Consider the following 12,968-nt stretch of genomic DNA (forward strand, 5'->3'; position numbering starts at 1 on the left):
CAAGTCACTTCCACTAGTCAGTTATTTGTTAGTATATAAACATAAAATTAAAAATTTATGAACATGTAATTATAAAAATCTGAACTTATATTTGTTGCCTTTTTTTACTAAGAACATTTGTGTTGCAAAACGAACTATTGGACTTGCAGAATAATTTTAAAATGTATTAAGCCTAATTGTATTTTTTTTTCTTCCTTGAAGGCGCGGGATGAGATTCTCCCAATTTTTTGTCAGTTAATTTATTATCAGAAAAGATGTAAGAAGTATAGCCAAAAAAAAAAAGATAATATGTTTTTTGATTTTTATTTTTTTCTCAATTATTAATTTAGTTTTTAAACTTGAAATTAATATAACTTAATCTTTATAATTTATTGAGCTACGAGTCAAAAAAAACTATAAAAATCAAGTCGTTTTAAGTGAAGAAACTGAAGGACTTATCCACTTTTAAGTTTAAGGATTCAATCAACAATTGAAGAAAATTTCATGAAACAAAAATTATATTTATCTCTGAAAAAATATTAAAATGAGTGTAAATAAATGAAGGGTAAAGGAGTAAAATTAACCTCCCATTATAAGTTCAAAAACATTTTGGATCCTAAATTCACCTTTTATACAATATATTTGTCAATTTTAAAAATAATGCACTCTAACATTTGCAATTAATAAAAGTTAACTTTAATTATTAATTGATAAGAAAATGATAAAAAAAATTTTAAAATTTCCTAAAAGGACTAAATATTACAGTACATGACCTAAAAATTACAAACAATAATCAATAAAATATTTATCATTTAATGTAATTTTTAGGTTTTTTTTTAACTAACAGTTAAAATTAACTTTTATTAATAGTAAGAATCAAATTACATTATTTTTAACTAGAGTAAAATATTGAACAAAAGATAGTCAATTTTTTATAATTTAATAGCCAATTTACTTATTTACCCATAAATGAAATGAAATTTTTGATTTTATTCTTTGACAATCTCTTTCTTGTAATACTATACAAATGCTGTTATAAGATATAGGAGGCAAGCATCCTTGTTAGTGAATTTTGTTCATATTCACTTGGAAAAAAAATGATAAAAGTAATTTTGGTCCCCAACTTTCATGAATTTGAATCCCTTCATTTTGGTCCCCACCAGTTAAGTTCAACATCGGACACTAGTTATCAATGTTAAATAATGTATCGTATTATTAATCACAATACAAATTTAGACAACATTTAAAAGGCCTTAAAGTACGGAGTCGCTTGTTATAAGTTACAATCATGAGAGAGGGACCTACAAAGGACGAAGAATGATTATTAGTAACATAATTAATAATTAAACTTTCATTAATATTCATATCCATTTATATTGCTTGCAGAAATGGATATGAATCGAAGAACATGGGATATTAATATCTGACAGCATCTTTCAATTTGACCAAAAATGTTTAATAAATAGCTCAGTTACTCAAAATATCACCAATGACAATAGGTACCATACAACTGTGCTTAAAAAGTCAATTACTAGACTGATAAATAATAAATTGAAGTGTAGCAAAAATGCTTACTGAGATCTCCAATTCAGACATACAGAAAATTATACTACTTCATAAATTTATGGATAAAAGAAGTTGATTCTTCACCAAAAAAAAAACAGTTGATAAATCATATATATATATATATATATATATTACTAAACTGATATGCAATAAACATAAAACATTAGAAAAACCACTCTAAATTTTCACTCAATAAATTTAAATACAAGAAATTCATGATTTTTCAGTTCTTTAATTCCAACTAATTCAGTTAATAGATTGCGAACATTTCTTTATTTTATAATCGAGATTTCTTATTTAAAAGACATTAACTCTAACCCGTTAATCAAGCTCATTATACTTAACCTTATTTTTTAAAACTAATATTAACAACATTTGAATTTTTTAAAGGATAATTCATAAGGAAAAGAAAACTAATTTTTAAATTCAACTTTAAGAGAAAAATGAGAAATAAAAATTCCTACAAAAGTTAATTTTTTCACGGCTGAAAAAAAAAAAGTAAAAGAAGAACACTATATGGCAATGATGACTGCGGGGGAAACAGCTCGGAGAGGGCGAAGAAACTCGGAATTTACAGAGAGAAAGGAAGAAGGAAGAGAATGGTCAAACATTACCGGTGGCACCGGTCAATGGTTGTAAAACCTCTTTCTATGGTTCTTCCTCTCTCTCTCCTGTTGGGTCCTTCAATTTTGTGGAGTGGCTTCTTGCGTTGAGTTGTCTCCGTGGTCTGGTCCGTAAAGCTTAATTTCTTGACGAATTAGTAGCTAAGATTTCTGAGTTTCTTTCCAAGTTCAGCTTAGGAAGAAATGGCGGTAAGTTTTTTCTTTCTCTTCTCTTGGGTAAGTTTTCTTTTTCGTAGGTTCGACACCCTTTATCTCTCTGTATTGATGAGAAATCGGAGTTTCAATCACCTGCATTATGTTGCTTTTTCCCTAGCTAAGTTGAGAATCTCTTCTTCTTCATCTTCTGATGCCTTGATCAAGTTGAACTAAGCTAGATTCTTTGTTGCAGCCAGATCGAGCATATTAAATTAGAATCTCGCGATGTTTAGTTTTGTTGGTTTATGCTGGCAAGTGGCAGCTGCTTTTATAATTATAAACCATATACGCTGTGTTCAAGTTATGCTAAGCATGATGAATCGAGGATTATGGAAAACCTTAAGGCCTTTGGTGTTTTCTCTCGTTGAATCAATATAAGCTGCTAGTTAAGCTGTACAAGTTTGATCTTTGGCTTTAATCCCTTGTTTGATGCCGGAGATAGCTACTTTTACGAGGAGCGCCCTAATTTCTGTGTTTATAAATATTGACGCAGGAAATTTAGTCAGACAATTTATTGCTTCCGGGAGCACATCTTCTCTCTGATCACAATGTGCCATGTTTGGAGAAGTGCTTAAATTTTGAAGTCTAATATCTAATATTTCATTTGCTTTGGAAAAGATTATCATGTTGCCTTTGTTGTGGACCTTTGTATGTTTTTCTTTCTTAGTTTATAAGGAAAACTTCAGTATGAAATTAAGATTGAGCTTTATGGGATACTAAATCATCCACTACCAGCAGTTGTTAAAGTTGCCACTTTTCACACATGTTTAGTCAAATGGAGCTACATTGTTCGTTTGATTATGCACAAAAATGCATTTTTTTTTAACCTAATACTTACCATACAGTTTTGCCGCAAGATGTTTGTAAGGGAAGGATCTTAAATAAATTCTTCCAATACTAAACTCTGTATGTCGTCAACATAATCTCTTTGGAAGTAACCTTGAATATGTTGAATTGTTGAATCTTTTTCTTGTTTCCTTTTCTCTTTCTGTTTTTGTTTTTGCTAGTAAAAAGGAGAATATTTGATTCTATTTCCCATTTTGTTATTTTTTTTTATTTCCTGTTTTGATTCAGGGTTTTGTTTGAATTAGTGTAGCCTTTTAGATTATTAGGGTCAACTTCTATTTAAACTGAGATTTGTTTTGATTGTTTTTAAACCATTGGTAGGGCTCTATAAATATGTCCTAAAACTCTTCATTTGTACAATCTTTGCCGTTGAATAATATTAAGAACTTTGAATTACTGTCTTCTCCTTCAAATTCTTTCTGCTACTTCCCCCTCCCCTTTCTCTCCTTCCCTCATCTTTTGGCATTCTACATCAACCTCCCTTTTGTGCCGAAATTAAATCCTCATTCCCAGGCAAGAGAAGCGAGCTATTTATTTTTATGTTTTTTTTTTTCCTTTCACCATTTTCTTTACTGTTGACTCTTATCCTGATTTGTGAAAGAAAAATCATTTTCCCTTAAAACTTGTATTTTGAGGTCTATTTTTTGATATTTTACTGGTAGATTTAACAGGCTACTTTTAATGTGTCAATGTGACAGCAACGTTCTCACGTACCAAGATTTGGCAATTGGGAAAATGAGGATAATGTTCCTTATACGGCTTATTTTGAGAAGGCACGAAAAGATCGAACTGGCTCAATGACGAATCCAAATGTTCCTGAGGGAAATCCAGATTCAGTTCATGATAATTCATCTTCATCCAATCTCCCACCTACTGAACCCATGGTTAATTCAGAGGATCAAAGTGGAAAAGGATCAGTGAGTCCAGCACTCGAGTTACAAAAGAGCAAGGATGATGCTGTTCCTAAGCCTTTTACAGACTCTCCAGCTAGTCATGACAATATGGGAAATAGAAGTGGCAATGAGTCTACACATCGTCGGGGAGTAGGTTCTGCTGACACTCGTCAAAAACCTGCAAGACAAAGTGCTGGACCCGAGTACAGCATTGAACGTTCACCACTTCATCGCCTGGCAAAGACCCCTGGCAGAGATAGTCCCTCTTTGGAAGGCAAGAATTCCTATGACAGCAGCCATGGTACCCCAGGGCGATCCCGACTAAGAACACCTCATCGAGGAGATGAATCTGTTAGTTCTTTGATTCTTCTCTCCTACTGTTTTATTATAATATTTGTTTTTAAGAATGAAAAATCTTAATACATTTGACATCAAGAGTGAAACCACATTTTGGACATCAAAGACAGCGCAGTATCAATTGGTTCCCTAATGATTTCCTGATTTTTAAGAATACTGAGTTGGGTTCTGGTTACCTTTTTTTATTTTTATTTTGTGGTACATAGTGGTGTTCGATTAACTCAAAAGATGGATTTGGTTTCAACTCCATTTGAATATTTACTCCATGAAATATTTTATGCCATCATTTTGGTACCTAGAAAAGGATGAAATTGGAGGAGAAAAAATATATTTTCAAGTTTTAAGTGATAGGGGAAACATTAAGGAAGAAAACTGATGACAGGGTCATTCATCTTTGGAGGACCAAAATGAGACTTTACTCTGATGATCAGCTGGCCAATTTTCAATGATTTGACTTTTTGGAGTCCTTATAAAACATTTTACAAATAAACTCAGACATTTGATATTTAGCATTCTGGTGTTGCAGCCTGACAAAGCTGCCGCTGTTCCCAAATTTGGGGAGTGGGATGACAATGACCCTGCATCAGCTGATGGCTTCACTCAACTTTTCAACAAAGTGAGGGAGGAGAAAGCTGGTTCCGGACAACCACCTGGCACGCCAACCCAGAGACCATATGCTGTCCGGAACCAAAAGACCAATGAAAAAGGAAAGGTATGCCGACAATGAATGAAGCATGGTGTGGCTAGAATCAAGTTGTGCTGATACATACATACATACATACATACCGTGGCAATTATCTTTGGGTACTTGAAACTTAAAAATATGTATCGTCTACAACAACAAGCCTTTATCCCACTAGGTGGGGTCAGCTACATGGATTGCAAGACGCCATTGTGCTCTATCATTTATCAAGCTTTTAGGAATATTATTAATTAAGAGATTGCGTTCAATAACTTCTAAGAGTGTTCTCTTAGACCTTCCAAAAATATGTATCGTCTAACATTGAATAAATTTTAAGCCCACATACAAACTTATTCTTCAAATTTTGAAATGAAATCTTACTAACTCAAAAATTAAAATAACCATGCATGAAGCTGCATGCTAAACTCTGGTTTAGTATATTACTCTGATTTACTTTTGATAAAGTTATTGAACTTCGCTAGCATATTAGAAACTTAGATTGTCTATTTTGGTTAATTACTTGCTATAGAAGGTTTACAATCTACTTATATCACATAAGAAATGTGGTGTATTATAAATATTATTTATTTTTATGGCATATTTGATGTGCCTGTAACTTGTGCCATGAAATAGTTATTGTATCCGGTACCCTGTACCCCTGTCAAATGCATACTGAAATCAATTCCTATGCAAGATCGCCGGCAATGCTTAGTGTTATATTGAGAATGGTTTTGAAAGTTTGTAGTTCTTCCCTATACTGATGCTTCTATCTTTAAACCTGTTTTCTTAGAGCTGCTGCTTTGGCTGGTGCAAATAATGATTTCTGGAAAGAGATGAGTTGGATTCTGAACAGAGAGAAAAGTAGTGTTGTGATTGATCATGAGGTTTGTGTAGTACTTGTAAATATCCAAGGCTCTCATCCTGCGGCAAAACATCAATGAAGTGCATTTATCGGAACTACTTTGCGGTAACATATTGAAACCAGTTGTATCTATCAAAACCAATATATATATGATTTGGCGAATAAAGACACTCATCAATCAGGCAAGATTATGATTTTATGCTTATCTTGTTGGATTTTTGTTGTGTGGTTGTCTGCTCACCATACTGATCGTAAAATTCTTTCCTAATGAATTGATGGGTTTTTAAATGGATCTCGTGTTCTGTAGTTTTTTTTTTTTTTTAAATGAATCAATGTAGTTTTACTTGAATGTTAAATATCTTGATTTTCTTTAAAGATAAAAATAGCTCTTCTTGTATCATATCTGGATAAATTTTTGGGAATGACAAGTATCAAGAATTGATGGGGGAAAGGAAGTGAAATTATATAAATTAAAAGTCCTCTCACTTATCTACCTTCCTCAATTCCTCAATTCTAACCTAGCATGTGGAGTTGCAGGGCCGAAAAATAGTGTGCCTATGGAGAATGATTACAATTTATTTTATTGATGGTTTGATCCATTTATTAGTTATATTATTAGTAAATATTATTGGCACTCGTGTGTGATGTATGGGATGTTTTAGTAACAACTGGCAAATAAGTTACCCTAATTGTACTGTTATTTATTAAATATTATTAAGATGCTATGATTATATAAGTATTAAAAATAATAATTCACAACTGTTGCATTAGTAGCAACAAGTTTTATCTCACTAGATAGAGTCGGCAATATGAATTATATGATATTTTTGTGCTATGTTATTTATTAAACTTTTAAAAATATTATTAATGAAGAGATTTCAATCAACAGCTTTTAAAAATATTTTTTTTAACCTTTCTTTACCCCTTGATAGGTTTTAAAATTGTTTGTTTTACTCTCTTCACAGGTGCCTTCGATGGTTTTTTTTTATATGTTTAGATCACCTCATATGATTTTCAACTATTTTTCCTTCAATAAATGCAACACTCACCTTTTTTCGTATACACTCATTTCGAATTTTGTCTTTTTGTATATGTTCACATATTTATCTCAACATTTTTACCTTTGTTATTTTAATTTTATATTTTTGCTGTCTTGTTAAAACTAAACATTTACTACCATTTAATATTGTTGGTTTTATAGCAGTTCAATAATTTTTTTTTAAGTTTATTAGGTACCTTATGATTATAAATAACTCTTTTAACCTTTCTTCAATTAAACTATCAACTTGTATTCTATGTGTAATATTTCTATTAATTTTTCTATTATGTTGAATAATCACTCTCAAATATTTAAATTTTTTTATTTGAAGCATAATTTGATTACTCAATTAATAATTTTGAAATAATTCCTACTTGATTTCCTAGGTATATAATTGTAAAATAGCTCCCAAAAACAAAATTACAAGAATCCTTCTATTCACAATAACAGTAATTTATTTTTATATATTCATAGATACCCCTCATCCAAAATATAACCATTTCTTTTAAGCTAATGTTAATTCAAAATATAAGTAACCTGTTACATGTGATTTTTTTTTTCATTTTATTCCTTATATTTATCAACCTAAATATTTGTATAAATATATTTTTCACTTATCATGAAGTATATTGGTAGTTGTGACTAAGAGTTAAAAAGAAAAATAATTTATATTTTTATAAAAATGAGGAATTTATTGATATGCTATTTAAAAAAAAACTATTTATATTTCAGACCGGGAGAGTTTATGTATATGGTTTTTCATATAAGATATATTATATATGTTAGCTACACACTAAAATTTTTTCAAAGAGGATGTATAAATAATATACACAGTAATATACTTTGAATCTTACTGGATTGATATGCTATTTAAAAAAAAAACTATTTATATTTCAGACCGGGAGAGTTTATGTATATGGTTTTTCATATAAGATATATTATATATGTTAGCTACACACAAAAATTTTTTCAAAGAGGATATATAAATAATATACACAGTAATATACTTTGAATCTTACTGGTTTCGCCGTTTAGCCCATTAAGACCGAGCTGAGGGACACAATTATATTTGCCCATTAATGACGATACTGTTGAATTAACAGTTGCCACACTCTTTATGAAGTTCAAATGTATGATGGTAACGATGGCAATGACTATTTATTAAGTTAATATATTCAATATAAAATTGGTTTAGTGTAATTTACTAAATATCAATGTAAAATATAAAATTTATATTATTTTTTAATAATTATTCTTTTTGAATATTTATAAATAACCAAATGTTTTTACCAAAATCTGCATTCCATTGCTAGTAAATATTTAATACATACGTATACATATATATATATATATATATATATTGTAAAATAATACTCTTTTCGTTTAAAAATATAAAGTATTTTTTGAAGAATTAGATGTTAAAAAATATAAGGCATTTTTAATCTTTTGAAGTGTAATTATTTTTTTTTAAAAGTGTCCTCATTGATAGTGACTTTATATTTATTATTGGGTGGTTAATAGGGGTAAATATAAAAAAATATGATTAATTTAAAAATAGATAATTACTTTATTAGAGGGTGAGATTTAATTAAAAATATTTTATATTTTTTAACGGAGAGAGTAGCTATTTTATAATTTCATACTCCTATATATTTTCAATTATTATGTTTGCTATTTATATACACACACACACACATATATATATAGTGTTAAAATTTATTTTTTTACCTGATTTACTTTTTTTAATCAACCTCAATTCTCCCATTTAATTTAACATAGTAAAGTTTAAATTTTTTTAGGCAAAAAAAGTTTTAATTTTTTTAATTATTTGAATTTTTTAAAAGAAATAGATATGAAAAAACCGGAAAAATGTAATGAAAAAGAGAAAAGAAATTTTAAAATGCATTTGGAACATTCAAGAGTTTAAATAAAATTCTGATAAAATATTCTATTTGATATTGAATAATTTTTTTAATGCTACCTGAATTCTGATGTAAAAGAGGTGGGTATAAATCAGTGTTTTAAAAATTAGATCAAATTAGTCGGTTCAACCAGTTGAACATGAAATCAGCTCTTAATTCAATTCAATCGACTCCTCAAAACCTCTCAATGATTGAAAAAATTAATTGAAAATTGAACTGATTCCCTTAAAAAATCAACCTAAATTAATTAAAAATTTTAAAAAATTAAATTAAAAAAATTAATATCAAAATTAAAAATTAATTAAAACAAAGAATAGTCAAATATAATGAATATTAATCATGTATTCATCAACAATAAATCATTTATCATGCAATTATTAATATTTTTTAAAAATATAAAAATTTACATGTATTTCTTATTTAATTATGATATATAAATTTAAAATATATTAATTTAATATCAATCAATTTGATCACAATTAAAGATGAATCAGCATCTAATTTGATTTAATGATTAATAAAACTTTGGTATAAATTGATAAGTAAAAATATGAACTTTGGCCAAAAGAAAAATAAAAGTAAAAATTTAAAAGAATTACAACCAGATCTCATATAGAGAAATTAATTATTATAAAATTTATTAATAATTAAATTAAACTTGATAATTAATTATATTGTCAATTTAAATTAATTCAGTTGTTAATAAATTTTATAATAATTAATTTTTTTATGTGAAATTTTGATGTAATTTTTTTTAAATATTTTGGCAAAAAACAAATTTTGTTATTCGAAGTAATTAATTTTGGACATATGCCAGATTCTTCCTAAAATTAATTATAACCCCGATAAAACCCATTCTCGAGAGTAGCGGATCCAGTTCTATTAGTCGACGAGCAAGCATTCCACGCTCCGTCGGACGCCGTCCACTGTTGTCAGCCTTGCGTGGTTGTTCTCGTGCAAGCAGAGAAGAAGGTTCGAACTCAAAATCCGGTAAGATTGGTTTGTTCAATCTGGCTTTGAAGATTTGAATTATTTCCCTGCGTGGCTGTTCTTGCTTTGTTTAAAATTTTTCACTTTAATTTGGCTTTGAATCTGGTCGTGTAATCGTTGAATATTGACGCTTTTGAATTTGGGAATATTTACATTTTGAGGTTTTTTTTTTTTTTTGGTACTAGTTTTTGCTTGAATGGTGTGTAACCGGCTATTATACTTCTTCCCTCTTCATTTTGATTGCTAGCGACTTGGATAATTTGGATTGTATTGTTTTGCAATGTTGGATTTGCTGTGGATTGGCATTCTGTTTATTAGTCTTTTTTATATTATCGCCAATTTTGGAAAATTCTCAAGGTATTTGTGATGTATGATCTTATAAATGACATGGCTCGAGTTGTGTCAAAGTATCTGGAAGAAAAATTAAGAGGGTATTATATCAACTATGCATATTTCAAAGATTTCAGTGGGGTAGATGCCCCCACTGAGTATAGTATAGGTCCACCTATGGTTATAAACTTTCCCTGAATAAAACAAGTTGAGTTCTTACCTGATTTGATGTCAACACTAACATTCTGTGAATCAGCAAAAGGACTAATTTGTACCCGAGTTTCCAAATGAAAAATGAAATTTTGAGGACTCCATTATATATTTACATTATTTTCCCAGTTGAAAACTCTGGTGAGTATAATTTAGTATGCTTGGTGACATTTGAATCAACAAGGAATTTCTTAAACGTCTTGATCTTTATCACAAAAAAAAAAAAGTCTTGATCTTTAAATATGTCCTACTTTCGGCTTTGCCTCTTCATTGTTTGCCTGGCAAGGTAATTTTATCTCTCATAGTCTAGATTTGAGCCTTCAGGTTAGCAATGGCATGGAGGGGAAATCTCTCAAAGTACCTGAAGGAGCTTCGGTTTTTGATGTGCCAGACATCACCTGCAAGCTCCACCACAAGGTCATAGTTATATTACTCTTTCTCTTGATAAACTCTAATGCGAGCTTAATTGCACATGCTATGCATAGAAACCTGATATGAGCCCTTAATTTTATCCCAGGACATTTGTGGAAAAGAATTATAAAGAGCTAAAGACATTGAACCCCAAATTGCCAATATTGATCCGCGAGTGCAGTGGGGTTGAACCCCAATTATGGGCAAGATATGGTATCATCTGTCATAAATCCTTTTTTCTTTTCTTTTTTTTTCAATTTGAGTTTCTCATGCTGCACTGGGGTAGTCCCTTTCAATGCCATTATTCCAAAACCTCTTGTGCCTAGATAAGTATTTTTTACATTTGAAAAGGAAAACTACTGTATTTGGGCTAAGTTCTATTGTACTTCCTCTGATCCTAAATATAAGAGTTATTTGAGAAATTTGCTTTGGTTCTAAATATGAGGCCCTAATCTCTTTTGTCTTCCAAATGTATTATTTTCAAGCAAACTACACCTATTAATTGCACACATCAGGGATAGTTGTCAATGTAAATGATTAAAAAGAGAATTGTTTTAGAGAAACCAGCACATTTTTTCCAAATAATTAACTTAACAAATTTCCTTAATTTGTGTCAATTAGTAATCTTGCTCTTACATTTAGGACTGGAGGGAGTAGCTTCATTTATTTATCTGGGCTTTGTGCTGATAAACTTTCTAGTGTCTGGAGCGCTGTCTATTTAGTTTGCAGGGACCGAAGGTTTGCTGGCTTTGAAATTTGTAGAACGGCATATCACCTATGACTGTATAGCCATGTTCTTTAGATGATAATATTCTTGAACTTTCTGTTTTGATTTCTTTTCATCGAGTTGTAAGATTATCAATCTCATCTTAGGATTTGCATTTTCATAAGTTTTTGTTCGCTGATGTTCTAAACTTCCAAAGTTCTAATCATGGCTTACTTTTAAGGAAGAAATACCTCCTTCTCCATAAGAAACGTGTCATAGATTGTTTGTAGAAGATATTTGTGGTTTAAAGTATATTTTGCATACCTATCTCTCCCTGGCCTTTCTCTCTCTTACTCTCTTAGAATAAATAGAAGAGAGGGGGAGGGGAGTGAGTGGAATGGAGATATTCAGGAAAGGTAGTGATGAGAGTGAGTTCATCTGAAGTTTCATTTATTTTTCATATTTTGCAAAATCACATTTACCTCTCCTTTGTTTGACATTTTATATTAGGATCAGTTCCCATGATCTGTGGTGTTAGTGTTCTCATTTATAGGGAAGTTTGATGTCTGAGTAGAAGCCAACAAAGTAATTGTCTCTCTTCTTGGTCACAGACTTGGGTGTTGAGAAAGGCATCAGGTTGGAAGGTTTAACAGAGGAGCAGATTTCAAAGGCACTTCAAGATCTGGTAAAAGCAGGAGAGTCTTTGAAAGCTTGATGTTGTCATATTGCTCAGCTCATGAACCGTATGAAGTGGAATAAATGATCTCTCTTGCAGTTCTTTTACTGCGTATTACTAATTTTTCTGTGTCTGATAGTTCTCTGGTTTTCCAGATTTCATTTCCTTTCCTTCCTTCATCAAGACAAAACTAAGATTCAACTGTATCTTGACCTTGCTTTTCGACTGTTGAGTAACTTATCTTGATGACTCTATTCAGAACACAGGTGAAAACATGTTATGATTCGGTTCTGGTATTACCTATCTAAGAATCATCTCATCCATATCCATATTACAATTTATTTATTGTAATTTGGCTTGAGCCTTGATGGCGGATTTTGAGCTTGATTCCCTTTTACTTTAATTATTTAAAAAAGTTAAATTAATATAAAAAAAGTAAGAGATAAATAAATTTTAATTGATTAATAAATTACTTTCTTATACACTTAGGTAAATATATCCTTACTTTAACTTGCTCCTTCAAATGATAGCAAAACCAAGTAACATATAAGAGCTCGACATTTTTATTTACTATTTTGTTTGGTTGTAGAGCTCTCAAAACGGGTTTCGTATTTTGTTAGGAGTTCGGTCTTGATTGATCGAGCTTAGGCTTGAAATCGAAAGTGTGCATATTTTTTTTCT

The 12,968-nt window shown here is 30.2% G+C and overlaps 2 protein-coding genes across 2 annotated transcripts; both read left to right on the top strand.

The window, feature by feature from the left end:
* The first annotated feature begins 2,096 nt into the window (after positions 1–2,096).
* Positions 2,097–6,208, top strand: LOC129287947 (RPM1-interacting protein 4-like). The gene is made up of 4 exons (XM_054924236.1): positions 2,097–2,357; positions 3,908–4,453; positions 4,986–5,171; positions 5,932–6,208. The coding sequence occupies exons 1-4, from the start codon at positions 2,352–2,354 to the stop codon at positions 5,956–5,958; spliced, it is 765 nt and encodes a 254-aa protein (XP_054780211.1). The 5' UTR covers positions 2,097–2,351; the 3' UTR covers positions 5,959–6,208.
* A 3,607-nt stretch (positions 6,209–9,815) lies between these two features.
* On the top strand, positions 9,816–12,586 carry LOC129288598 (NADH dehydrogenase [ubiquinone] 1 alpha subcomplex subunit 2). The gene is made up of 4 exons (XM_054925246.1): positions 9,816–9,954; positions 10,819–10,911; positions 11,012–11,118; positions 12,223–12,586. Exons 2-4 carry the CDS (start codon positions 10,826–10,828, stop codon positions 12,324–12,326), a joined length of 297 nt encoding a protein of 98 aa, XP_054781221.1. The 5' UTR covers positions 9,816–9,954; positions 10,819–10,825; the 3' UTR covers positions 12,327–12,586.
* Positions 12,587–12,968: the final 382 nt, after the last annotated feature.

This window comes from Prosopis cineraria, unplaced genomic scaffold (genome assembly GCF_029017545.1).
Source record: "Prosopis cineraria cultivar Desert tree isolate PC_DT_omini unplaced genomic scaffold, ASM2901754v1 PC12, whole genome shotgun sequence".
In the NCBI taxonomy this organism is placed as follows: Eukaryota; Viridiplantae; Streptophyta; class Magnoliopsida; order Fabales; family Fabaceae; genus Prosopis; species Prosopis cineraria.